Here is a 27,979-nt window from a genome sequence, read left to right on the forward strand (position 1 = left end):
AACAGTAGTCAATGAAGAAGAAAAATTCTATTTTCCTCATCTGTTGTTGCTTACAGCAAGTATCTATTTGACTTGAATTACAGCTTTTGGTTACAATTTTTGGGAGAAGCTGTAGGAAAATGTCAGAGTGGTTTCACTTAAGTGACATGAAAATATTTTTCAACAGGCTTTATCCTGCAAGAATAGAAACGCTTTTAATTATCAGTGACCATTCCAATGATTGATGAGTTCACACATAGATACTTCAACAATGCTCAACAACATACTATTTCTGCATAAGGTAGTGTACCACATGCTTTTATGTTGCTTAGTGTATTTGAAATGCTGCTTTCTCAATCAGAATATTATTGTAAGATAAACTTTCAGAAAACCACGTTCTGACAACCTCATGCTTTGCCCTTTGCATCCTCTTTCATTTTCTTGGCATCTTTGCAAATTTGTAAACATTTTCTTGTCTATAACTTATAGAATCATAAAATGGTTTGGGTTGGAAGGGACCTCAAAGATCATCTAGTTCCAATCCCCTGCCATGGGCAGGGACACCCTCCACTGGCCCAGGTTGCCCAAAGCCCCATCCAACCTGGCCTTGAACACTGCCAGGGAGCCAGGGGCAGCCACAGCTTCTCTGGGCAACCTCTGCCACCACCCTCACAGGGAAGAATTTCTTACTAACATCTAGTCTAAATCTACGCTCTTTTAGTTTAAGGCCATTACCCCTTGTCCTGTCACTACACTCCCCGATAAACAGTGCCTCCCCATCTTTCCTGTAGGCCCCTTCAGGTACTGGAAGGCCGCAATTAGGTTTCCCCAGAGTCTTCTCTTCTCCAGGTTGAACTTACGGTTAACTGCACGTGTTCTCTACCACTGCAAACAGATGAACACTACCGCTTGTCTCATAAAGTTCACATGGTGTGCTGGTAGGGCCAGGTACCCTGGAGAGGGGTGCGTGACACGCCCGCCGGGCCACTCCGGATCACAGCGCCGGAGCTGACCCCTCTCCGGCTCCGCGCCGCCGGAAGGCTGCTGGCGGACGGGGAGGGGTGGGGTGGGGAAGAAGCGTCCTCTTCCCGTCCGTAGTGTTTTCATTGGCCAACGTCTCTGGAAGTCCCTGGCGTCTCTGGCACGGATTGGTGGTCGCCCTTGCCGGGTCTGGAGCGCGGGTTCGCGGCCGGGGAGCGGTGGCTGTGGTAGCGCTCACTGGGCTGTGCGGGCCGCGGGAGCCGTGCAGCCGCCATGTCGTGGAGACCGCCCAAGTGAGACGGGGGGTGGTGGCGGTGGCGGTGGCTCGGCGGGTGCCGTGGCGCGCCCGGGACGCGTCTGTGCTGATCCGCATCGCGACGGGTTCCGCCTGCGCTGGGCCGCTTCGCGCCGTATCCTGCGAGCGGCGGGCGGCAGGGCGGACTGAGGCGGCTGGCTTAGAAACTCTAAGCGTCCCCTGCCCTGTTCTTGCCCTTGTCGATGCTGGGTGCCAGGGCGGTTCGTGTGGCTTCTGCATTCCGGCAGGGCTCCCGGAGAAGTCTTCGGCAGGGCAGTGGCAAAATGGCTTCTGGTTAACCCCTCGCTGGCTCATCTGCAGTTAGCTCAGAGCAAAGCCTCTTAAACTGTTCCTTTTTTCTGTCAGAGAAAATGGAATGCCGATTGTACAGTAACTTTAGATATCATTCGCGAAAGCTTACAGTGCCAAGCTCTGAATAACTAGTATGTGGGAGCTAATTACTTTGATTGGCTGTACTCTTAAATTAATCCAGCCACACAGTAGGGTAGTTTTGGGATATACCAAAGGTTATAATGCTATATATAATATAATAAAACGTAATATGTTTCAGCTGACACTTGTATTGAGAGTATATTGTTATATGTTACTTGGTGAAAACATTTGTCTTCACTCAGACATGCACTAAACGCACGGCCAGAGATGTTTCCATCTCTTCGTGTGCAGTAATGTGAGTTACGAGGTGTAACTCACATTTCACCAAAAGGGGAACCTGGCTGATGGAAGTCTGTATTGGAGGTAATTACCTGGGTTAGGTTGGAGTAGCAGGTTATCTTGTAAAGTTTATTATGAAGTATTAATAATAGATGCCAAGGTGTGAAGGTAAGCTTAATAAATACGTAGGGAACACTTGTTTTAGCATTTCAACTTCTGTGGATACAGGCATGAAGTTCTACAGAATTAATCAGTTTTAAGCAGGGTTTTTTTAACATTTTTCTTAGATAAGAAAAATTGGTGTTAGGAAAATACATGGAAATTTTGCTGTGCCAGGTATAATGAGAGATTTAACTAAATCTGGAGAATTCCTAATGTTGTTGACAAAGATAATCCTGTGAGGGAAGATAGGGTGGAATGCACAAATACTGTAGTTTAGTCAGTTAAGTTGTCAGGTCTTTATTGTAATCGGCTTAAACTAATTTATTTGGAATTTAAAAATGGCAGACAAAGTTTTCTCCCAATATAAAACTTTTTTTTTAATATTGCCAGGTAAATATTATCTGAATAAAGTTGTAAAACTGGGGTTTATAGGTAGTCTTATATAAAGGGGTAAAATGGATTACAAGGATATTTTTATTATCATTATATTTCACACTTTGTCTTTCTGCAGAGATTCTGCAAGAGGATGTTCTCAATATAACATCTGCAGAGGAGAGAGAAACTATTCCCATTTTTCCTCTTCTGACTTCTACTCCAGTCTTAGGTTGGAAGACTTCCTCTCAGTAGGTGACACTTCTGGAACAGAGGAGGATACAGACTCAGCTATCTTATATGGAACTTTGCGAGGAAGTGTTGTTGGATTACGATACTACACAGGAGTTGTAAGTGCATGATAAATGATAACGCAGAAGAAAAAGTTGTTGTCAGCTTCAGAAAAAATACATTTAATTAAATTTCAAAAAATCCTAGAACTTTTGACGAAGCATAATTTTAATAGATTTTTTTTTTCTCTCAACTTGCTGTAGTCAACATTCTTCATGGGAACGTAATAAAGGTAGCAAACTTTCGAATCGGGTTTAGTTACTTGGTAGCTCTGCTCATCCCCATAAAGCAAATGAAGGTGACTGAAAACAAGAAATTGGATAGGTCTTTGAACTGTTTGCATGGACAAAAAGGGATGTTTATTCCCTTACAAAATGTGTTAGCAGTAGAAGGTAGTTCTTGCTCTCGGGAATACTTTTGAAATTGCTGACATCTATCGGGTGGCTCTTCTGTAATGCTTTTGGTATTTTGAGTAAGTAGTAAGTTATTTGACTGAATAAAGTGCTATACAAAATTAATCTTAAGCTTCATGATGTTTAAGTAAATGTCTATTAGATATTTCTGCAAATAATTTGCAACTAAATGAATGTGTTCTGGTGTGTGTTTGTTTCTTTTGCTTTGTTAGGTTAATAACAATGAAATGGTTGCACTTCAGAGGGAGCCCAGTAATCCTTATGATAAAAATGCAGTGAAAGTAAATAATGTGAATGGAGACCAGGTAGGCCATATAAAAAAAGAACTAGCGGCAGCATTGGCAGGCATTATGGACAACAAACTAGCAATAGTTGAAGGGTAAGTGTGAAGATTATGCTTTTGGTTCCATGAACATAAATAATGGAAACTTTTTTTTATTGCTACACTAACAAATTCTGAAAACTATTTGTAAGTTTTCTCTTTTGACAGTAATGACAGCTCTTGGTAATATGATTAAAGCTTCATGTTTTCAGACTCTTTATTCTTCTCTTGAACTACTTGCATACAGTTCATTCTTTCCCATATATGATAAAATGTAGAGACACTAGTGAGAGCAAATTCCTTAATTTAAAAGTTCCACAACAATCTTTAACTACATGTGGTGGTTTGTACAAAAGGTTTACGCAGTATGGGTAGTAACACCTATCTGGAACATTCTGTGTTTTGATGAAGATAAGCACTTTGGAGTACCTGCTGCTGAAGAAATAACAAGGTTTATTATAAAAAGTGAAACAATTAAAATATTACTGCTGTGGGGTTTTCATCAGGGTTGTCCCTTATGGAGCAAAAAATGCCTTTACCATGCCTGTGCAAATGAGCTTTTGGGGACGAGAGGAAAACAAGGAAGCAGTGCTAGATCAGCTAAAAAGGCACGGATTTAAGTTGGCTCCTCCTCTGAAAGGTAAGTCTTGAAGTTCTGGGTTTATACCTTTTTAAAATATTCAGATTGAACTTGCCATTGGTTGGAAGAAAAGTTTAAGGCCTTAATCCTCATCATAGCTTGTCATTCACAAAATGATTTTTTAATTTAGTTGAGGAATAATGCAAAGCCCACAGCTATTAATTTTAACTTTCATAGGAAGTATACTTTTGTCCTATCTTTTATGTTACCTGCCAGCATTGCAGACGCGTTTGAGCAACCTCAGAAATATACTTGATTCTGTAAGTTCCTTAAAAATCAATAATGATTCCCTGCATTTCTCCAGACTTGAAAATTTATTTATTTTTTTACAAAATGGGTTAGACCCTTTCATGGGATGAGGGTTTCAGGGACAGTGCTGCTTTTTAGCAGAGCGCTAGGACGTGTATCCTGCTAGTGAGGTGTGAGCAAATAGACATGAGATGTCTCTGAACAAATAAGCTTAGCAGATCTGATGCTTTGCAGAGCCAACCTTGCACAAAAAGGACCTGTGGTCCTGGAACTAGGCTTTGTGGAAGCAGTGGTCGTCAGAACTAAGGATGTGTGCAGAAATAAACACTTGGTGGGGGATAAATCTATTTTACGTATAGCAAGATTTCAGTTTTTATAGGTTCTGTTGCACGTGGTTAACAGAAAAAGAGTTTGGAGTAAAAAAGCATTTTGTGTTATCAGGTATCGTACTGTTACCAAGTCAAATTTCATGTAACACAACAATTTTTAAGAAACATGGTTGCCATCTCGAAGGATCCCATAGCTCATTGCCAGTGAGTCTTACGAAGTTTTGTGGAAAGCCTTTGTGGCCATTTGAAAGTAAAGGGTAAATCGAGGCTAAAAAACAAATGGTGGAAGATAGTGTCTTACAACTCACAACCCAATCAGCATTGTTACTCATGAGCCAGTGAAGGTTGAGATTGGGAAGTCATCATACCGTTGTATTTCAAATTACTGTCTTTTTAATGGCAAGTAGGTTCAGAATGTGGTTTTGGATCAAAGTGGATTTCTGGGAGATCTGGTCCAAGTTACAGTGCTCCAGTTCATGCTGCTGTGCAGTTGACGACTGAACAGGTTTGCATTTTATACTTAAACACCTGGAAGCTGGAATTTTAACAGTGGGGGCCTTTAACTTTTTCATTAATAAAGCAGTGCCTGTGAAGTGGGTGTCTTTTGCTTTGCTTTTTTTTTTTTTTTTTTTTTCTTTTCTGAACCATAGATTTGCTTTGAAGTCATTTTGAACTTTTGAACTTTTTCATTTTTATACTGTAAGCAGACATTTTAGCTGGGACAGCTTTGAGTCCCATGTAATTTTGGGAGGTTTTGGTTCTTTACTAATTTTTTTATATTGTTGTGGTGGTGTGTTTTTTCTTTCCTCTGTCCTAATGCTTTACCAGATAACAAGTATGTTAAGTTCTTAAATGAAAATAAAATTAGACTTCCAGACTTTATCTTCAGATTTTTCCCAGGGTGATGTGTGAAGGCTTGGAGGGTGGTTTGTTTCTGGTTTTGCTTTTTGTTTAGTCTTTCAAATTAGAGTGAAGTGGTTACTTTAGTGAGTGTTGTACAAGGATGTGAATATATTTAGCCATCCCTTCTCAAGCTCTTGCTTGTATTGGCGTGTGTTTGTTGTGGAAAAACTGAACCAAATTTTTATATAGCCGTAGATAACAAACATATTCCAGCAAATCAGGTCTAAAGTGGTAGACCTATCTGTACTGATTACCATATGACAGGTAATTGTAATTTAATAGAGTCATTGATTATTTAATGGGGTTACTTTTAATTGCAATGATTTTAATTGCAATTTCTGTGTTCGTTTATGCAGCTTAAAAGTGAATTTGACAAATTGTTTGAGGATCTGAAGGAAGATGATAAAACTTGTGAAATGGAAGGAGCAGAGGTATTTCTTAAGCTAGAATTTGTTTTCTATAAAAATATAAATATTTAAACATCTATATGCATATTTAGCTTTGTCTGGACGCAGGAGATGCTTGAATCAGAAAAAAAATTAGTAGATACAAAGGACTTTTATAAAAAAAATTTTTCTTCCAAAAATGGAGTGTCATGTTCAGTATGTGAATAGTGCATAATGTATCTCTTTAATTTGCAGGCTGTTGGCACGCTCTTGCTTCCCCATCAGAAGCAGGCTTTAGCTTGGATGATTTCACGTGAGAACAGTAATGATTTGCCACCATTTTGGGAAGAGAGAAGTAACTTCTATTACAATATACTTACAAATTTTGCAGAAAAGCAGCGACCTAAAAATGTTCTTGGAGGAATACTGGCTGATGATATGGGACTGGTAATAATGCTTACCAAGCTTGTTTTTTTTTTTTTTTTTTTTTAAATACAGAATGTGGGTGCATGTTTCTTGATTGGTTGGTAATTTGGTTCATTTTAATCTGTGGAAAATATGACGTTCTTTTTTGTTACGCAGGGTAAAACGCTTACTGTTATTGCATTGATTCTCACAAATTTTCAAGATGGCAAGCCTCTTCCTGTTGAAAAGATCACAAGTGATAAGTTTTTTGAGGTGAGATGAAAGACAAGGATTGTTTTAACAGAGTTAATATAGGAGTTAATTAAAAAAACCCTGTGCCTAGTAACTTTCTGTATGATGATCTTTGTATACATTTTGTGGAAAAAGTTATTCAAGTACATCAAGTAAGAGGAAGAATAGGGTAGATTAGTTGAAGGTAGGTGGACTGTATTACTTCAGAGTGTATAATTGAGCTGTAGACTCTGTCTTAGGAGTATATGCCTAAGTATACTACAAGGAAGAATTTATGAAGGTGTAAACACTTTCAATGTGAAGTTTTATAAATTCCTAAGTTTCTTATAAATTTCTACTATCGGCAAGTTGTGACTGCACAAATAGAAGCGGTGTTTTTTCTGGGGGTGTGCATGCATAGTTCCTGTGTGGTTTGGAGGAAGTGCCTGAAACGCCCAAAATAGCAAGCAGAGGGTCTTGGTATAAAGTACGTAAATAAATAAATCTTGGTTTATGGTTTTGCGAAATACTTGGAATGAAGAGAGGACACCGATGTGCAAACTCTTCTTGGGTAGTATAGTTCAAGTGCTTTTTACTTTCATTATGATATGATTTTCAAGATGATGAAATAAACTAAATGCTAAGATTAGGTGATTTATTATGCAATATTCCCTGACAGTATTAAGGCTGGGAGTTTAGTTTCATTTTACCATACTTGTCTAAATTTAACAAAATAATGCTTTGTCTTTGATCTCAGAATGTTAAGTGGGAAATGTTGTTAGTGTGTTTTCTTTCTAGGAGAGCTGTTTAGACTGAGTTTCTCTCCTCTACCTCTGCAATTTCATTTGAACACTGTGTGTGGCTACAAAAAAAAAAAAAAGTATAGCTTTTTCAGCACCTTTAAGTGGCTGTCTGACTTGCCACTGAGCAAGTCTTTCATGTTTTGAAGCAGTAATTAATCATTGGTCAGATTGGTGTAATAAAGTTACTGGCTTTTTTTCCAGTTGTGACATTAAAGAATAAAAGTTTCCATTCCTCAATAGGAATCTGGTACTAACAGCATGAACAGCGTTGGACGCAGACTATGTAAAGGTGACAATAAAAAGTCCAGTAATGTTTGCATGATGATGATGTTATGTGGGATAGCCCGTGGTCTGTGCTAGTCTTCACGAACTCTTGACAAACTAAGTATCTCAGAGAATTATTTAAAGCACACCTTTAACGATGTTTCAGTTGACATATGAGAAGATTAAGTGCCTTGTGAGACAGTTGTACCCTGCCAGGAAAGTTACCACATCCAGGAAATAGATTCTGGGTTCCTTTTGCTTTCCTTTTTCCTTCCTTGTAGATAAAATAGGAGCACTTATGCATCTGTTAGCATATTGTTTGTCTAAACAGTAAACAGTAGTTAAATTGTACTTTAGGTTCTATATTAAGTAACTTTTTTTTTAAAATATTTTTAAGTCATAAGCAAATTACAAGTATTTAGAAGGATTTTATCATACCTGTGGTTTTCAGGTTGTATTGGTAGAATTTATAGATGTATATACAAAATTATACTTGCTGTTACTATGTTTTGTAACTCATCATGCTCTTGAATGACCAAAGAAATGTATGGAGCTTGAAGGTTTTTTGCAGTGACTTTCCCTCGCTGTCCTCCCATGCAGTGAATTTTAATACAGATGGTCTAACTGATAGCACAAGAGAAATTAAAAAGGGACTGATAAAGAGAGAACACATTAGTATGAACTGTCTCTGGTAAAATTTGTTTTTATCAGTACTCTGGAAGGGAGAAAATGCAGACTTTCATGGGGGTCAGTACGACTGTCACCAGAAAATCAGAACCTTTACCAAAGCTGAAATGCCTAGCAGCATTTTCTGTTTTTTTTCCCCAGAGCATCAAACTCTGATTTTAACAAGATAATATTTACAGCAGTGAGGGAAGAGCTTGTTTCTACTATTATTTAATCTGAACAAGTGATGATCATGTCTTTCAAACCCTTACGCCCCTCCACCTCCATTTCTCATTCTGTTGGACATTAAATTGATAACTATTTCTTGAGTCTTTGCAAGTTTTGCCATTTCTGGATTGTTTTAAACTTTTTTGATATTAAAAAAATAATCTTTACTGAAGTTTACATCTGGAATTCAAGCATGAATTTACTTACCTGAGTTATAGCAAAACTTTCTGCAAGTGCTGTTGCTTTCAGTTATGACTTCTACTCTGTCCTAATCCGTTTTCTTTTTTGCATTTGCTTCTGATACGCTATTGGCAGAGTGATGGTTTATTCCTTATCTGATAGAAGACCTTAAAAACCCAACAAAACAACCCCCCGCAAACCTCTCCTACGCACATGTGATGTTACCACATTTTTCAGTTAATGTTGCTGTTATTCATCTAGTTTTAGGCAATGTAGAAATCATTAATTAGTAAGGTTTGACCCGTAAAAAACCCTTTACCATTTAGCATTGTTTAAAACTTCTTTATAGAACTTTACCCTTATTGTTAACAGTACAATGCTTACATTTGGTTTTACCTTTTTTCTTGACAGTTTGTTTTTGACCACCTGGAAACTCAGTACACTTTTTATGACTTTGTAAATATTTAAGATTGTTTTAAGAGTATTCTTATTTTTCATTTATGATCACAGTATTGGTGGTACTTGTCCTGTGCAGAACTAAGGTTGTTTTAAAGGAAGTTTGTACTTTTTCTTGATCAAGTTATGCTAAAGTTGGTTTGATAACCAAACTGAAGACTATGTGTATTTTTCATAAATACCAATTTCTTCTTTATGAAGACTCTAGCAATGTGATGGAACCTGGTGTTTCTGATGTAAAAAAGTTTGAAAATGCTCCACTGAAATATTCAAGTTGCCTTCCAAAAAGGTAGATAGCTGGAATAATATTTTTCTTTTTGTTGGTTTGCTACGTAGATTTTGGGTAAAAATAAAGTGGTATTTGGTTATGATTAACCTTAGCCTAAAATGTGTTCCTGCTCTCTCTTCACCTTTCAGTATGCTATATACTTCTGCTTACCTTTATCATAAGTGTTCTGTATCTGTGTTGCCCTTTGTATATATTAAACAAACATTAACTCATTCTCCATGGCTTGCATGACTGCATGCATGGATGTCTACTTCAGTAGTAAAGGTGTCTCGTTAAACATCAGTGTGTGGCATCTAAAAAACTGGCTGTGAAGTTATCTTTCTTCTAGTATTATTTGGGGTATTAAGTGGTTAAGAAGTACTTTGCAGGCATGTTTCTGACAGAGACAGCTTTGAGCTGATGAAGTTGTGAAGCTTACTAGTGTGTTGAACCTTCCCACCACACTAGCCTCTTATAATTGCTGTCAACTTGGGTAATAATCTGCACCAAGTTATACAAGCATCATTCACCCTGCAGCTTTGTGTTCTGTGCTTTCCTTTTTTCTGACCCTTCTAGAGAGAAAATTTTCAAATCACAGTGGTCACTTATTTGCTATATCAAGTTAATTTGCTTTATGCTCTTGAGATTTAATGATTTAATATGTAAATTCAAGCAGTAGTAGAGCTGTGGTTTGGTGGTTTGTGGTTTTGTGGACGTCTTTTTTTTTTTTCCCCCCTCGTTTCCCCCTTGATGATATCTTAGAGATAAAGCCAAGAAACCCAGATACTCAGGAAGCAGTGACTTGGGAGAGTCTGAAGAACGGCTACTCCAACAAACAGAAAGTAAGTTGCAACGATTTTTTTTTTGTTTTAATTGTTACTGTGATACTTAGTGTCTTCCTTTCTGAAGCCAAACTGAAAAAGGATTTCTAATTAACTGGAAAAGAAGTTAATTACTTGGGGTTTTGGGGGTTTTTTTTTCAACCAAAACTTTAAGCAGAAAATTTTAGAAATTGATGAATAGGAAAGCAGTGTTTTAGTCCTAAGCGTTGTAGTTTGTTTCCTTAGCTGAAGGAGTGGTGGTGTAACAAGCCATGAGCAGGGTCAAACAGTGAAAAACAGAATTACTAAGATTTTTAAAACTTGACATAGGCTTGTTACAGGCCTAGGGTTGTCAGGGCACTAGGGTTGGAAAACCAAATTCAAAAAATTAAATCCATCTTTCGTGGTGAATACCTGAAATGTGATTCATGAAGAGGCAAGAACAGGTGTCATTTATTGAACTGAGTATCTTGCATGAAAAAAAAAAGGGGGCTACAAGTACTCTGGAGTAAGCAGTTAAGTTAAAGTACTTGGAGTGAAACCTGTGCTAAACTATTTTTTTAATGACTAGTGAACGGCATTCCTCTGAAGATTCAAAACCTGAAATAGATGTATAAGATACTATGTTTCTGCACACGAGCCTGTTAAGAGTTCAACTGCACTTAGCCATATGGTTTAGTTTTAGGTAGTCCTGCAATGATCAGGGAGTTGGACTTGATGATCGTTATGGACTCGAACTATTCTAAATTATTGTATTGGAGAGGAGAACTAATTTGGTTAACAAGTTTGACTTATGGAACGTGTGATAAAAATAAATGCTCGCACGTGCTCTGCATGGTGTGAAAAATCTGTGTTTGTCTGGCTTTTTGCAGCAACCTCCTGTGTTATCCAAGAAGATGCAGGCTTTGCATCTGTTCTTCTACCTTCGTCTGCTTGTTTAAAAAGACCAGCAAAGAGAAAAGGTAATGAAGGGATAAATAATAATATTAATTTCTGAGGTTTTTGAAGCTGAAGTATTATGCATATTTGACTTAAAAAATGAGGCTTATGTCTTTATAAATTGCTTTGATGCTGTTCAGGTGAAGAAGTTTAGAAAGGACTTCAGGGAACCATAAGTTTCTTGATGTTGGCTTTGCTTTAAAGTGAACTGTTACGCCACTAAGTACGACTTCTGTTTTCTCAGGTACCGCAAGCATTCAGTCAGTTGAGAAGAAATACGCTGATGGTGGCCCCAGAGCAACACTGATTGTATGTCCACTATCTGTCCTGAGCAACTGGATTGTAAGTGCTAAGCTGTTTTAATGTGTAAAAGTGATATATGTTGATCATGATGATGTAGAAATAGTACTCCCTGTAGTCTCACACGCTAGTAAAAGGTCATGGTTTTCCTTTTTTTTATGAAATAGAGCTGCTTTCACAAGGGAGTTTTGTTTGACTGAAATTTAAAAACTGGAGTGGTATTGTAATGAGAATGCAGTTCCATGAGCAGCAAGCTCACCACTGTCAGAAAGAGTGAGCTCACGTTCCTTTCCCTGCTTTTGACTAAGCAGGTTCACTTTGGCATTTCTGGAACTCATGTGATTTAACTCCTTAAACCAGACGAGGAAGGTGGAGGAGACAGGTCCTTCTTCTTGCATGCTCAGAATAAAATACTGTCACACTTCATTGATAATGTATGTGACATTTCATTTACTAGAGGTGTTCAGTAATGTGGTGATCCTGTGGCGATTTGTGGGAGTAGGTCTGCTAGGGTGAACAAGCTGAAGGGCCCTTCTAGCTCTGTCTCTGCATTAGTTAATATTTTTTTGTTTTCATGACAATTTGAATGCAAGTATTAAGGGGACACCTTTAACTTTCAAGTTACGTTTTATTTGGAAGTTTTTGCTGTCTGTGGATAGAACATTAGTAAGAAAAGGAAACAATCTTAGACTGTAGGTAAAACATTAAAATCATAAAAGTGGGAAACATCAAATAGCGTAAAAAAAAAAAAGTGCTCTTCTAGTCAATTCAAAATACTGAATTAAGTATTGAAAAAGAAAACTTCTGAGTCTGGTGCTTCAGTAATCAAACTGTTGATTTTTATTGGCTGTCAAGATTACCGTATGCTTAGTGCTTCACAGAACAAACGTAGAGAATATAAACACTGGTTTTAAAGTGAATACTTTGACAATTGTGCAGTCATATATGTTAAAACTTAGGTGGTTAACCCAGTAAGGGGAAGAAGCTGTAAATGAACAATGAAAGAATATACAAAGAGAAGATGAAGGTAGAAAGTGAAAAAGAACATAAAATCCACTGTTCCTCCCAAACTGTTTTAAGTGCATATACCATCAGGATGTGAATTAATACTGTGCAAGAAGTAGAGCTGGAGTTAACAGAATGTGATACTGTGTCTATTACTAATGACTCAGGTGACCAATTCTGGTCCCTCTTCTCACCTGGGTGAAGAAGTAAAAAGAAACCCAAATTAAAATTACTTTTGTTATGTAAGTGGATGAGACTGTCACAGAGCTAGAGGAAGTGGTTTTTAGTTAAGGGAACTTACAAGATTTTTATTCTAACAATCATGTACTAACTCAGGATCTTTTGGATGACTTGTGACAACTGTTCTTTCAGGACCAGTTTGAACAACATATCCACCAAGACTTTCATGTAAATATTTATGTTTATTACGGTTCTGACCGTAACAAAGACCCATCAGTTCTTTCAGAACAAGACATCGTACTGACAACGTATAACATCTTAGCTACTGATTATGGAGTAAGTAAATGAGAAAAAGTGTTCTTTGAAGATCTCTTACTATTCAAGGTGTCCAGTGTTTGCGCTAATGATGACAATATATTCAAGTGCTATTCTGGTAGGCAATCAAAAAGTTACAGCTGTAGTTTAGCTTTACATACTTTCTTATAGGTTTGCTGTGGTAACAAAGGGAGGTTTCTATTGATTGCTCCTGTAGAGAAAATAATTTGGCTGCACAACAGCTTAAGGAAGAGACTTTTTAAGGATTAGGAAAGGGTGGCAAGTATGTAAATCTCCCCAAATCTCAGTGGCATGAGGCTCCCGTTTCTGCCTTCCCTTATCAAAATCAAAGAATATGGAGCATATAAAAACATAATTCCATAGTTATGTTGCACGTGGGCTCCACCAAGTATCTCATTGCATAAGGTGTATTGTAAAGTGATGTTTTCATGGAAATTCCAGCCATTTTAAAAGCCTGAAGATTACATCTTTAAATATAATATAAACTTTTAATTTGCTCGCTGGTCCATTTTCCATATCTCTGTGTCTTTTGAAGCCTTTCTTCTTTTCAGGCTTAGCTTATTTTTGCTGTAGCTCATTCCTCATATTCAAGTATGAGAAGACTGGTAACATTTTCCAGGAATCATTAAATCTAAAAGAAGGAATGCCTCATTCTTAGTTTTGCTCTTCTGTGCCGATGCGAATAAATAGCATACATTATTAATTGTGGAATTGTTATATTAATAGCTTGCTTAATCCAAATTGCAAAAAAGTATTTTAATTTGAGTCAGAGATTAAAAAAATACTGTGTTACAGATCAGAGGTGACAGCCCTTTGCATAAAGTCAAGTGGCTGAGAATTGTGTTGGATGAGGGGCACACTATACGAAATCCAAATGCTCAGCAAACTAAAGCTGCCTTAAATCTGGAGGGACACAGAAGATGGGTACTTACAGGTAAAATATTTGACACCAAAGGGAACGCAGTGCAAATCGTCTTAGTATAACACCATCTTGTGTTTCCCGCTTAGTGTTTCCACTTTGGCTTTTTCTGGGAGATGGATAATGTCTGTCTGCGTCAGATTAATTTGGAACGTTTTTAAACTTGGTTTTGAGCAGTGATTTAGATGTGTCTTCTTTTAGTTGTTTTTTATTTTGTTTGCTTGGTTTTGTGGTTTGTTTTTTGGTTTGGGGGTTTGGTGGGTTTTCTTAGATTTTTATTTTATTTAGTTTGCGTACACAAATTTTAAAATAACTTTTGATGCACAGGTTTGGTGGAAGTGCAAGTAAAAACAGACCTATTTATGAACTGGCATGTTACGTCTGGTTAGAAGCTCACACTCTTACATACTTACTTGAAATTCAGTAGCTTTTTGAAATGTAATAGTCATCCTAAAAACTGCCAGTGACCATGCAAGCATATGATCCTTAAATGTAATTTAAAGAAGATCATGATGTAACCCCTGCTGGTGAAGCTGAAATGGAAAGACTAACATCCAAGTCTTCCTAGCACTGAGAGCTGCAATTTTCTCGCTCTTACATATTTAAGTGTTTTGTAATACTTTATTTTAAAAAATAACATGTATTGTACTTAATGACATGTCAACCTAGTTATGAGAGACCTTGTCCATAGTGTATGGTTTGGAGAAAGCACAGAACTTTGACTAAAAATTTGTATTTTCTAGTTTCTTTGAGGTTTTACAATCCTTTTTTGTGTGTTTGTTTTCTGTTTAGGCACTCCTATTCAGAATTCTGTAAAGGATTTGTGGTCTCTTATTTCCTTCTTGAAACTGAAACCTTTTACTGATCGAGAGTGGTGGCACAGAACAATTCAACGTCCAGTCACAATGGGAGCTCCAGGAGGACTTGGGTACGAAGTGTTCCCAAAGGGTTTGTGAACGTGTGTGACTGGCAGTGCTTGGGCTATGTGACAAATTAATGTTTCATGTTTAAAATTGAAATGCGTGTGTCATCAACTCTTATTTCAATTTTTAGTTCAAATTCATAAATATTAAATAATTCAAATTATTTAATATTTCAGATTAATGAATTATATTGTACTACTGGGCTTGGATTTTGTAGGGAACGTGTATTTATGCAATAGAATGAAAAAAACCCCAACCAACAACCAACCCAACCCAACCAACCCCAGCTGGGTAATATATTATCTATATATGTATTTTTAGGCGTTTACAGTCTCTGATTAGGAGTATTACCCTTAGAAGAACTAAAACAAGTAAAGTTAAAGGAAAACCCATTTTGGAGTTACCGGAACGTAAAGTACTTATTCAGCAGGTTACACTTACAGAGGAAGAGAGACAAATCTATCAGTCTGTGAAGAAGGAGGGCAGAGCTGCTATTAGCAGGTAAGTAGAAGCCTTTCTTAATCCTGAAGGTTGAAGTTTGATACCACAAACTTCTGTTTTGGAAGTTTTGATTATGTTAGCTCTAGTAGCCAAGTGTGTCAGTTTGTATGCTGTAAATTAATAATTGCAAATTAGCATAGCATCTGTTCAATTCTGAAGAGTCAAGTAGAGACTGTTGCAGAACTATATATTAGAAGTTCTGTCTTGTGAGAAACAGAAAGGGATACCAGATACATAAAGAATGGCCTTAAGATTTTTGTCACTGTTTGTTAGCATTTCTTCTAGTAGAACATGCTACTGGTAGCATTTTGTACCTTGTTTCAGATGAGGATTTGAGAAAATATATTCAAACAGGAAAGCGAAAAATCACAATATCATTCTAACAGATAAACTTGATCACTTGATGTCACCTTGATAGGACAAGGGGTAATGGGTTTAAGCTGAAGGAGGGTCGATTTAGACCGGATGTTAGGAACTCTTTACTGTGAGAGTGGTGAGGCACTGGAACAGGCTGCCCAGAGAGGTTGTGGAGGCCCCTGGATCCCTGGAAGTGTTTAAGACCAGGTTGGATGAGGCTTTGGGCAACCTGGGCTAATGGAGGGTGTCCCTGCCCGCAGCAGGGGGGTTGGAACTGGATGATCTTTGAGGTCCCTTCCAACCCAAACCATTCTATGATTCTATGATCTGTGCTTCAGGCTGTAGTACTTCACGCTAACAATAACACTCTCGTTCAGATTTTTCAGTGAAGGGACTGTACTAGCTCACTACGCTGACATCCTTGGTGTCCTGCTCAGATTGAGGCAGCTTTGTTGTCATCCTCGTCTTTGTATGAATACATCTTCTAGTTTTTCAGCTGGTGAGTGAATGCTTTTGGTGGTTCCTGTGTTTCTAAAAACAGGACTTGCACTTTGTATTCAAGAAGAAAAACACGTTTGTGTGTTTTCCAAGCTTTCCAGCTTCAGCCTTCCTCTTTTCAGCTTGGATTACTGACCTTCTAGCTTTGTGACCTTTATTTTTTTTGTACCGTGATATGTTTGAATATGTTTGAGAAATGGGTACTCAAGCACATACTGAAATATGAACAAAAGCAATGAAGTATGAGTAGTTACAAAGGCTAGAAGTGGGAGTTAATAAGCTTTGACAGCCCATACAGAAATGACCAAAGAGGACCTCTGCAGAGCAAAATGCAGAAGGCTTGTTAAAAAGCAGTATATCTGCTGTTGTAATAATTTACAGAAGTGGTTTTACAGGAAATATTTTTCTTTGCCTCAGAAGAGAAGATGTAGAGGAGCTTTGGGGAATGGCTTGTAGATTGGTAGCGTGTCAGCAGAACCATTGCCTCTTCAGCAGAATAGGAAACTGTTGACTTTGTTATGGCTGTAACGAAGGGTGAACACAGAGGAATGAAAGGAGAATGAAACTTTATTTTTGACAAGCCAGAACTGTACAGCGGCATGGTGTTAAAATTAAAAGCATTTCTTTCAGAAGAAAGTATAGTCTGTTTGAAGTACTCTACATTTGAGAATTCTGAAATGTAAATATTTTGAAATCCCTGATTTTGAGATGCAATTGCTATAGGTGTGATTTCTCAGGAAACCAAAAGACCGATAAGATAGGGTCATAATCTTTTTTAGAAGGTTGTCATTTATTTTCCTGAGAAATACAGGAAGGAGAAATTATTGGATCATTGTTCAATAATTATTTAGAAATTAATTAGTAAGTTTGATTTGAATTTCTTTACTTGAAAAATAAAGCGATCTTAACTATAAATAGTGTCAACTCCGTAATACTGTTGATACTCGATCAGCTGCCATGTGAAAATTGCTTGTTCCCATTGTGTTGCGTGTGTACTTATCACTGAGCATGCAGGTGAGGTTTTTTGAATTCTAATTAACATTTTTCCAAGTAAGATTACTTTTCATGTGTTTTGAAATCGTAGGTTGGAATTTTCTGTAGTGTTTGGCAGCTTGTGTTTTTATCTGTTGTAGGCTATATCCTCATTATGTATAAACTGTCCTAATTGCATTTTGATCAATGGAATTGTGTTGATGTGTGCCAGCTCAGTGTGTTTCCTATATGGAATTCTCTGTTTGTAAGTATCTCTCCATATTTGCAGATAATAAAACTCCTGAAGAACTGCATGAGGCATTAGTGAGTAAAATGAAGTTGGTTCTTAGCTCTGGTTCGGATGAAGAATGTGCGGTGTGCTTGGAATCACTGACTCTTCCTGTGATCACACGCTGCGCGCATGTGTTTTGTAAGCCATGTATTTTTGAAGTCATCAGAAGTGAACAGGTTGGTTGTTCTATGGTTACAGTTAATTGTAATAGCTGTTCAAAAGCAATGAACTGGTTATCACCAGACGGCCATCTAGCTATTGTTGTTTTAAATCATAAATGGTGAACAGTGTAAACCTAGTTATCAACTTGGTTATAAAAACTCTTGGCCTGAAGTCAAACTATGGAGAGAGTAGCTGTCAAACTGAACAGTGTTAAGGTCCGTCGGTATTTTCAAAAACCTTTTCCCTAGTTCTCACCTTGGTTTGTCCCTAGGGTAAAAGCGATGGCATCAGTGCAGCATTGTATACCTCCGTATGGCTGGATGCCTTTTGACGGCTTGTATGTCATGTGATGCATATATATATTGTTGTGCTTAAAAGAGACCAAAGCTGTGTATTGGAAGTTGACTGTTGAGCTAAAGTCATGTCTACTCCCCTTATTCCATGCTGATAACCACCTATGGTGAAATAGCTGCCTTGCTAGAGGGCCATCTTTACAGCCTTTCTCTGGACTGCAGAATAAGCTTGTGGATGAGTGTCTTTTGATTGCTTTTTTGGAAAACATATTTATTTTTCTTGTGTGCTTCTAAGCTATACTTTTCCTTCTCATTTGCACTTTTCTTTCTAGGGCAATCTGATAGTTTGGTAGTCTCACCATCTGTATCCAGTGCTGCTGCACTTCCTCTCTGGAATTGTTCTGCCTCCTACTCAGCCACAGTAGAGCTGCAAGTGCCAGGCTAAACCTAGGTGGTGTTCTTTATATGAGGCTGCAGGGAACAAATGAGTTGCTTGTGCATAATCAGTCAACCTAACAAGACAAAGGTAGGAAGTGTTGTCTGTCTGGCATGTAGATTGACTTTGTTTCGTTGCCAGACATGCAAGGTTTTGATGCAGATATCCCAGTTGAGAGTTTCTGAGAATTTTGAGGAAAAGTAGTGATGTGAAATTATTCTCTAAGGAAAGAGCACTTGCAGAGCCTTTTTCCAGTGCAGAGGTTCTTGATGTGTCTGCAGCACAGTCGGTGCCCCTGACCAACCTTCAGGTGTATTTAGGCATGCAGAGAAAGAAATTGGGTTACAACGTGATGGAACCTGTATTACTTGACTGTACAGTCAAATTATTTACTATGCTTTGCCTAGAAAGGACCTTGGAATCTGCAGAACTGGGGCCTTTGTCCTATCCCACATCGTTCCATAGATTGCTTTCATAGTAGTGAAGTCTGAACAGAGGTGGGTGTAGATTCTGCTCTTTTGAAGTTAACTATCGTGAGTTTATAAAGCAGTGGGTGAGTAAGCCTTTTTTTACATTCAAAATGATTCCTGATTTAAATCATTCCCAAGGAAGTTTTTGCAGCTTCCAGCCAAAACGCTGACTGACATCTAAATTCCAGAGTCGGGGAATTCACTGTTACCACATGATAGGTATTTGTCCTACTACTGGATCTCAGTTGGGTAGTTCCCGTGCCTGAATGGTTAGTTACAATGCAACTCTCTCCTAATAAATAGCTTAGGAAAGTACTTTACTTACCACCTTTAAAACAAAGTAAACCAACAAACAGATACCTCCTCCCCCAAAACTGCTTGGGTTCAAACAGGATTCTTCCAGCAAGAAGATGCCTCCTGTTTCCATTTTTAATACAAATGAGAGCATTAAGCCATCAGTGAGGAACAGAGGAGGCGAAGCTGCCAACACAAAACTGCTGAATGAAAAGTTTGGCCTTTCCTTGTATTACAGACTTGCGGATCATTTTATCTTTCTAATGTTAACCTAACAGTATTTACTGAATTTGGAAAAAAAATTTAGTAGTTAACAGCTTGAGAGTTAACACCTTCTTCATTTCAGTCTTTACACAGAGCTGTGCAATTAAGTAAAGATCCTATGCACAAGTCCCAATAAAGCTATAAAATCTTTACAGTAATCTAATGTTTTTGTGTGTTAACTGCATTCTTGTAAAAGCTTGCCAGACATGAATTCAAACTTTTTTTTTTTCTTTTAGTTATTGATTGCGAGACACTTGTCACTTCCATATGCTTTCACTGCAACTCTTCTGTATCTGTGTTGGCATTGTTTAGCAGTGTTTTGGGTTTTCTGGTTGTTTTTAATTACAGTACTAAATTGGAGAAGGGGTGCAGAAAGATGTGAGCCTTTTATTAAAAAAAAAAAAACAAAAAAACCAAAACAAAACCAAAAGTCTTTATCTGCATTGTTGGATTTTTTTTTTTCCCCCAAAACTTTTTCAGATTTATTAGAATTCATTTATTTTGTCTCATCATTGGAGGATTTTTGGATTGTTGCCAGGTCAGGAATGGTTCATCTGTAACTACATTTTAGAGACTGTTATTTCAGATTTGTTTGTGTTAATGTTCTGTCTCTTGAAAGGATATCTTTACTGCTGCAATAAATTCATGTATGCAGACTATGACTGCCGGCCTCTTTAATTGGCTGGAGTTTCATTCCAGATTAGCAGCCCCCAGTATTCATCTGCTTTGTGAGGTTTGCTTGGCTGCCTTTCTAAAGATGCCTTGGTTCTGTGGTCAGATTGCTATATAAACTGAGTTAGCTAATTTTAAAGGGTTTCTCTGTTCGGGAAAAGTTTTTGATGTCTGTCATTTTTGCATCACAAAGTTGTGTTTGTATAGTGCACATAGTCTTTTGTTAAATTTTGTGAGTAGTCCTATGGAAGTGCTATTGTATAAATTCTAAACTTTGCCTTACCTAGAGTATGCTTCAGAGAAAAAAAGCTTTTGGTGTTAAATTATGTCTCATTTCTCATGTCTGTTGGGGAAAAAGAGAAGATACCCTGTGTCTGGCCCTGACAAAGCATGTTTCATCAGACTGCTATTATTTCTGTGCAGGCTTTGGAGAAAAAGGGCAAAAGGTCATTCTTTGTTTGTAACTAAGAAAGATCTTGTCTTTGAAAGATGGTTTATTTTTCTGATATTTTAAATAGTCTTTTCCCACAGCCCAAGTATTTGCTTGCTTTTACATCTTGAGCTGCTTATTTCAAGTATAAATATGCTCAGAAAGACTACTTTTAAGGAAGGCTGAGTGTTTTTAAAACATGTAGCATTTATGTCACCTTGATGTTCTCACAAAAAAAAAATTTTAATTGTTATGTCAGAAATGATAAAGCAGTGTGTTACAAGAATGAATGTACTCCTTGAAGATTTTTTGGTATGATCACAAATATAATAATTTCATAAAAGGTGCTTTGTAAAGGTGATCTGTAGTACTCAGTAGAAATAATTTGATTTAATATGTTTCTTCTAATGTTATTTGGGCTTTTTTGTAGCCAAACGCCAAATGCCCTCTCTGTAGGAACGAGCTTAGAGTAGAGCACTTGGTGGAATGTCCCCTAGAAGAGGAAGCAGACTCCACTAATGGAAAGAAGTCTGATCCGGAGTGGATATCCAGTTCAAAGGTACATTCCATTGTGGTTTACTTGGCTTTCATTATGGTTTTGTAGAGCGCACTCTAGAATTTTTATGTAAATACGCTGAACATACTTTACATGTGCATAGCATACTTTAAATTATTGTTTAAAAGTCTGCACAGTGCATCTAGTCAGCACAGCAGAAAATGCATAATAAAATCTCATCACAAACAAATTTTGCAACAGGGAAACAAGACAAAAGGAGCACCACGTGTAATTTTATGCTCGTCATTGTGCAGTACATAGAAATGTATTAGTTAAATGAAACTTGTGGTAAAGAGCTATTGCTTTGCCTTTTGTTTCTGTTTCTGCAGATAGAGTAGTTCTATAACCACTGACACTATTCAGCTTTTAATTTACTTTTGGAAACTAAAAATCTAAATAAATCTTTCTGTCTTAAAACTTGTCTAAAGAATATAGATTCTGCTCTAGAGGGGAAAACTGAGTGGGCATCATATGTTCAGTATAAAACTTGTCAGAGAAACTAGTGGATATTTTTATTTTACTTTGCAGACCTGTTCTCAAGGTCTGCCACGTTGTTTTTTGCCTCACCTTCATTGTGCATTTGCTGCCAGAAGTTAAATCTTCCTGCTTGTACTTTGACCTTTTTGAGATTGCTTTTCTGAAACATTACATTTTTAATTTTAATTAAAGTAATAAAGTTGTTGTTCTTTCAAAGTTGGTTATAAATTTATTCCCTAAAAAATCTTCCTGTGGAGACCTAAGAACTACTTTAGGACATTGTGCTCTAGAATAAATTTAGATTTAATGGTTTTTCTTTTCTTTTCTTTTTTAGCTGGTGCAGTTACTTGCATTCTCTAGTTAGTGGTTCTTTACCTCCTCATAGCTAAACCTTACATGAGAAAACCGGCAATGTTCTTCTGCCTCAGATCCAATTCCTTGCTCCTTTTGTTCTCACATTGGTCCCAAGCATGCTTCTGGTGCCTCCTTATCCTCTGTTATACCTAGCCAAGGGTCTCGCATAACTTATTTGCCTGAATATTCCTGGGGGAAGCCTTTCTTGTTTCTTGAGTATTACTACAGTAAAGCACTTACCTTGTGGCTGTGCCTTCCTTAAGCCTTACTTTTCAGAGTTCCAGTACTCTGTTCCTTTTTTCCATATGCCCTGGAGGTAGGGCACTTGTTGACTCCTGACAGTGAGAAGTTTGTCTGGGAAAGGGGTTTGTGAATCCTCTTCCCCAAAGCACCGTCAGTCACCCTGTAGTTTGTGACCATTAGAAGTGCTCACCCCTTATTTTCCTTTGGAAAGTAAAAGAAACCCTACGCACAGAATTTAAGATTAGTTCCTTTAAAAGTTATTACTGAACGGTGATTTCTCAATTGATGTGAAGTTTATCAAAGTACCTGTAGGAGTGGAATCTAACCAAGTCAGAATAAGCTGCATAAATCTTCATTTGATTTCAGATAAATGCTCTCATGCATGCTTTGATAGAACTACGGAGGGATAATCCAACTGCTAAATGTCTGATTGTTTCTCAGTTCACAAATTTCCTGTCGCTGATAGAAAATCCCTTGAAGTAAGTAGTGCTGTCATTTTTTAATAAACACTTCTTTTATGGTGTTTTAGAAAGATCTCTCAAAGAATACAGTATCCTTTTGATTTTTAGAACTTCAGAAGAGGAACAAATTACTTGAATACTTTGTTGAGTGAAATAAAGCCATGAATCTCTTTCTTGTTATTTTTAATGTGTCACCTGTTAAATGCAGAATTTTAAATACGCATCTCAAAGTAGAGGTCAGGATTTTAATGTATTTATTTCCCGTTGTCACAGAAGAAGGGTTGTTAAATCAAACATTTTTACTTTCTCTTCAGAGAATCAGGATTTGCCTTTACTCGTTTGGATGGGTCAATGGCACAGAAGAAAAGAGTAGAAGCGATTCAGTGTTTCCAAAGCAGCCAAGCAGGATCCCCAACTGTAATGCTTTTGTCTCTGAAAGCAGGTGGAGTTGGATTAAATCTGACAGCAGCTTCCCGAGTGTTTTTAATGGATCCTGTGAGTAATGGGTTGTTCATAATGATCTGGCTTAATCTAGGTGAAGCTCCTTTGGTGTTTTCCGAAGAGGTAGAAGGAAAGCCCCTCTGAGAATGAATGACACTGATGAGTATCTGTTAAAGGGCAAATAGGGCTTTTCTTCGTTTGTTTCCCTGGCACGTTTTTGTTTTAACACAGTATTTTTGTGCTGTCCATTTATTTACTGTGAATGGAAAGAATGCTAGCAGTACTATTAACATTAAGTGGTGTGACACCTTTCAATGTAGCATTTGATACCTGTTCCTTCTTTATTTCTTTCTCTTTCTTTCTGATACTTTTGATTGCAGTTTTCTGTTTGTTCTATTTAATAACTTCAGAAGCCATAAAGTGGAATTTCAGAAACTGTATGGTTTTTTTTCCTGTGTTACAATGCAGTGCTTCTCTGCTCTAGTCTCTTGTATTATTTTTTGTGAATTTATAAATAAAGACATTAGTCTGAGGTTACTTTTTGTGGTTGTAGGAGAGTGAGATGGTGATATCTAAATTTAGGAAGTTTTTTCCTTTCATTAAAACACTCAGGAATGTGAAATTATTTGTAAGGAATAAACCTGTAAATTACATTTATTGATAGCAAAATTATATTCCTAACAGAATTGGTTCATGCCTTGTTGTGTCATTGCACAAAATTTTTCTCTTCACTTTCTCCATTCCCTGCTATTTACTCCTCTGCTCTGATGTCCTAGTTTTTTGGCAGTCAGAAACTGAGGCAAATTCTGCAGTTTGTGCACTTGCAAACAAAACTAAAGTAAATTAAAATAGTAATGTGGCTTTGGACTTGGGCATCTGTTAACACCAATAGTACAGAAAAAGTACTAGCTTGGACATCAGGTTAATGATAATAATAGCATGAAGACAAAAAGTATTTACTTAATAAATTAAAGGAATTAAATATGAGTGAGAGTATGAAGAAGTTGCCTTGGAAAAAGGTTTTTCATTAATTGTGATACATCTTCACAAGTATTGTTTCTGTATGTGTTGCATTGAATAGTTCAGTTGGAAGGGACCCACAACACCACTAGTCCAACTGCCCTTTTTTTTTTTTTCTTTTTAAACAATTCTCTGAATAAGAAAACTTGTGGAAAGTCCAAGAGAATTTTCATTTTCTGTGAAGATAATTAGTGAGGCATAATGCATACACTGTCCTGCAGCAAGCAGTTGTCCAGAGCCAAATATAATTGCAGCCTTTATACACCATTGAAGAACTTTTCCTCATCCTGCCGGTAACCACCTTGTGATGGTAACCATCCCAAGTGGTAGTGGTTGACTCTTTGTATTTGATGAAGGGGCAGCGGGACTGTATGATCCTTTATGATCTCACTTTTCAATATTCAGTGCCGAATGAGATTCGATCGTGCATTAGCATTCCTTGAAGTGAAATAGCAGCAATAATAGGATTTAATAAGCAGAAATACCTCTGGAGCCAGTGGAATAACCAGTTTTTCTGCTCAAATTATGTGGACTTGTTGTAGAACTGTAGCTTAGAGATCCGCATTCTGTCTCTGAGAGGTGTTAAACCACAGTGCAAGGGAGGAACGTTTATCCAACCGTAGTGTACTTCCTCCCCTGTCTACCCCCCCCCCTTTTTTTTTTGTAATTGTTTGTTTATATATAGTCATATCTGCTGAATTCTCACCTTTAGGAAGAAATACGAACCTTTTATGTGAGAGTATCACAAGTATATAGATGTTTCTCTGAGGCTCAAGTTTCTTCATGTTTTCCCATGTAAAATATAGTACCCTTTGTATGAGATACTGCAGAAAGGCACAGAGGTAGCTGCTATTCAGTTTTCCTTTGCTGGACTGATGAGAGAAGAAGAGTGAGAGTAGTACACTGGTCCTCCTCGACTACAGCAAAGATAGAATGGAACATGCTTGTGCATGTTTGGGCTAGGTGTTTCCTCAAGACATTGTCTTGTTTATACAGTCAGATCAGTATTAGATTGGTTTGCCGTACATAGCTTGCCAGGAATGTTCATCTTGCAGTGACAGATAAATAATTTGTTACATTTCTGCTGGCTGCCTTAGATTGGAGAAATAAGACATGTTTGGCTTTTATCTTGCAGCTTGATGTCTTAAGCGTGTTTAGGCATCACAGGTTCTTAGAATCTAAAATGAATTTTTTGTGCTAGCCTAGTGATGTTTCCCCCCCCCCCCTTCTATAGAAAAGACTCATCAAGAAGAGTTCCTAGATAACTCTCAGTATGTGGGTGATGTGGCAAGGCGAGTCCATTGCGTGAGACTTGCTTGTCACAGACAGAACACGATTACATTTTATGTAGATGTAAATATCCATTCTGTGAGACTAGCAGTACTATACCTTTAGATAGAAAAAACATGCTGGAAAAATGCAGAACATAGACATGGCATTTCACAAATCCTTATATTTAGTGTTATATCCTAACACTACAGTTTTGTGTTCAGCAAGTTTCTTGCACACCTAACTTGGTGATTATTGCATATATTAATGGAAGTATACTTTAGCTTTCTTCACAGTTGGGGGAGTTAGTATACTGACAAAAAACTGCCTGTGTTCAGCTGGTTTAGATTTTGTTACCAGGAAAAGGGTACTGAGGCAGTTAGTATATGCAGTGTTTATTTCAGAATTAAAATGATAACGACGTTGTTTTGATATCTTCTAAACTCCTGACAAACTTAGTTTCTAAAGCATTTACCTGATGTTCCAGCTTTTTATGAATAGATAAGCAGGGGTTGTCAAAGCTTTCTTTATAGCGGGAACCGTAAGGAGTGAGACATTAGGTTGGGAGTAATTAATCTGCAAGCAGTATTTGTTCGAGAGCTGATGGTAAAGTAACTTCTTTGTGAATCTATGTGCATCTTGCTATGTATTTTGAAGGGAGGTTAACTTGTTCATTGCTGCTACTGATAGGCTTGGAATCCTGCTGCGGAAGACCAGTGTTTTGACAGGTGTCACAGGCTGGGTCAGAAGCATAATGTTGTTATTACTAAGGTGAGTTGAGAGACGATCTGTTTGAACAGTTTTCTGGTTATGAATAAATAAATAATTTTCCAGAAAGCTTTACTGTATTTTTAAAAGAATTGTGGCAACATATGTCTCACCATTAAACTTAAATTGTGGTGTGATTTTTGAAGTGTGGATTTTCAATTGTAAGATTTCATTAAATGTAACCTATGTCCTGTGAAATAATAATTTTAGAAATTAGATGTCCCTGTTGAGCTAGCGGGAGTGACTAAGATGCGGTAGTATATTGCTGTTGCCAAGCATGGTTATTACAGTTTATTATCTTGAAGGTAGGTAGAATGCTACTGCTTTTGTCACTATCGCATTTGTCATAGCAGCTTGTTTAGCTGCAGAAGAGCAGCTGGTCTGTCTCATTAATATGCAGTCACAAAAATATTACTTTGGAAATTGAAGACAGGTTCTCTTCCAATATAAGTAGCAAAGAAGACATACATATTCTTCAAATAAGTGGTTTTTGTTTTAAAAAAAAAAAAAGGCAAAAAAATTTTAAAATTCTAAATCTTTCCCTCCATCTGCTTTGCAACCCTTCCCTCTTGTGTTTTCTTCACAAAGTAGTAACAAAATAATGTAACTGTGCTTTAGGGTACTCAGCTTTTTAACTTCCCCCCCCAAAGTACCTCAATTTCTCATCTTAAACTTTTTTTTTTTTTTTTAAGAATCCCTTCATTTCACTGGGGCTTTTTTTTTGTATTTCAGTTCATTGTGAAGGACTCAGTGGAAGAAAATATGCTGAAAATTCAAAACAAGAAGAGGGAACTTGCAGCAGGAGCCTTTGCTACCAAAAAGCCTTCAGCAAGTGAAGTAAAACAAACCAAAATTAATGAAATTAAGGCTCTAATTGATTTGTAACTCAAAACTGTGGTATTTTGAGTAAATAAGATATTTAACGTTCTAGTTAATATTGCTGTTATATGTCTCATGCTGACTTTTAGTTTTGCTGTCATTGTGGTCAAAACATAATGCTTCAAATAAATTATAAAAACTAATTTGTCCCTAAATGTTAGTTTAGAAATGCACAACCTTGTTTTGCACCCCTGAAATCTTTCCAGTGTTCATTCTTCGAAATGTTGCTTATTATGACATCTGGATTGTTTCAGAATAGGTGGTCAGTGATCACTTCATAAGGAATTCTAACTTTCACAGACTATGTTCAAAAATGGTATTTAATTCAAAATTTAAATTTTTTTTTTTTTTTTTTTACTATTTCTGAATAACACACAGGTGCAACAGGGAGGTCCTCTGTTGATTACTTCCCAGGAGCTAGTAAAAATGAAGTACTTAAATTTGTAAAACACTTTCTTTTAATATTTTTCTTCCCTTAAACAGAATTCCACTGTTTTTTGTAAAAGTAAAGGTTTTGTGATTTGGATAAAATGCTACAATTATAGGCTTGTATTGATGACATGCTTTCTAATAATTTCTATACACATGTTGAACAGTAAGACTGTGCTATATGCAAGGTAGAACATGACCCACTCGCTTATCAGTGAATCAGTTAGCCCTTGCAAAATAAATTAAACAAATTATTTTAATAAATAGCTGCCAGCTTTCTAACAGTTTTCTTGCACTGCTAAGTGCTTTTCCAATCCCATATATATGTCTTAATGGAATGGTGATCTGCATACATCTTGATTAATAGAGGAAGAATTTGGTAAACTACTCACGTTCATGTACCGCAAAGTAATAAATAGCACTGAAGAATCTCAGTTGAGTATTTGTTGAATATTCTTGTTTGTTCCTTCTATCTCTTCCCATTTGATTCCGGTCTTAATAGTTTTCTGTTGTGTTTTCTTAA

The 27,979-nt window shown here is 37.1% G+C and overlaps 1 protein-coding gene across 7 annotated transcripts; it reads left to right on the plus strand.

Annotated features, from left to right (window-relative positions):
* Positions 1 to 1,117: 1,117 nt before the first annotated feature.
* On the plus strand, positions 1,118 to 27,895 carry HLTF (helicase like transcription factor). Of its 7 annotated transcripts, none has more exons than XR_012836845.1 (24): positions 1,118 to 1,253; positions 2,601 to 2,811; positions 3,378 to 3,544; positions 3,994 to 4,127; positions 5,110 to 5,210; positions 5,965 to 6,039; positions 6,250 to 6,441; positions 6,577 to 6,672; positions 7,674 to 7,722; positions 9,429 to 9,516; positions 10,258 to 10,337; positions 11,189 to 11,278; positions 11,500 to 11,597; positions 12,933 to 13,076; positions 13,872 to 14,010; positions 14,788 to 14,923; positions 15,240 to 15,419; positions 16,154 to 16,275; positions 17,536 to 17,714; positions 20,990 to 21,118; positions 22,556 to 22,668; positions 22,965 to 23,145; positions 26,038 to 26,151; positions 26,881 to 26,995. XR_012836845.1 is itself a non-coding variant. In XM_075761809.1 (24 exons), exons 1-24 carry the CDS (start codon positions 1,234 to 1,236, stop codon positions 27,031 to 27,033), a joined length of 2,958 nt encoding a protein of 985 aa, XP_075617924.1. In that variant the 5' UTR covers positions 1,118 to 1,233; the 3' UTR covers positions 27,034 to 27,895. The 7 variants fall into 7 exon arrangements, 6 of the variants coding, with proteins under 6 accessions (XP_075617924.1, XP_075617925.1, XP_075617928.1 ...); XM_075761809.1 differs by having other exon boundaries at positions 26,071 to 26,151; positions 26,881 to 27,895; XM_075761810.1 differs by having other exon boundaries at positions 5,113 to 5,210; positions 26,071 to 26,151; positions 26,881 to 27,895.
* Positions 27,896 to 27,979: the final 84 nt, after the last annotated feature.

This window comes from Balearica regulorum, chromosome 9 (assembly GCF_011004875.1).
Source record: "Balearica regulorum gibbericeps isolate bBalReg1 chromosome 9, bBalReg1.pri, whole genome shotgun sequence".
In the NCBI taxonomy this organism is placed as follows: Eukaryota; Metazoa; Chordata; class Aves; order Gruiformes; family Gruidae; genus Balearica; species Balearica regulorum.

Bases quoted from the DNA above. Each gene is read 5' to 3' on its own strand.
- HLTF (XM_075761809.1), top strand. From the start codon at position 1,234: ATGTCGTGGAGACCGCCCAA. The intron at 21,119-22,555 runs GTACATTCCATT...ATTTGATTTCAG, and splicing joins AGTGGATATCCAGTTCAAAG to ATAAATGCTCTCATGCATGC. The intron at 23,146-26,070 runs GTGAGTAATGGG...TGCTACTGATAG, and splicing joins GAGTGTTTTTAATGGATCCT to GCTTGGAATCCTGCTGCGGA.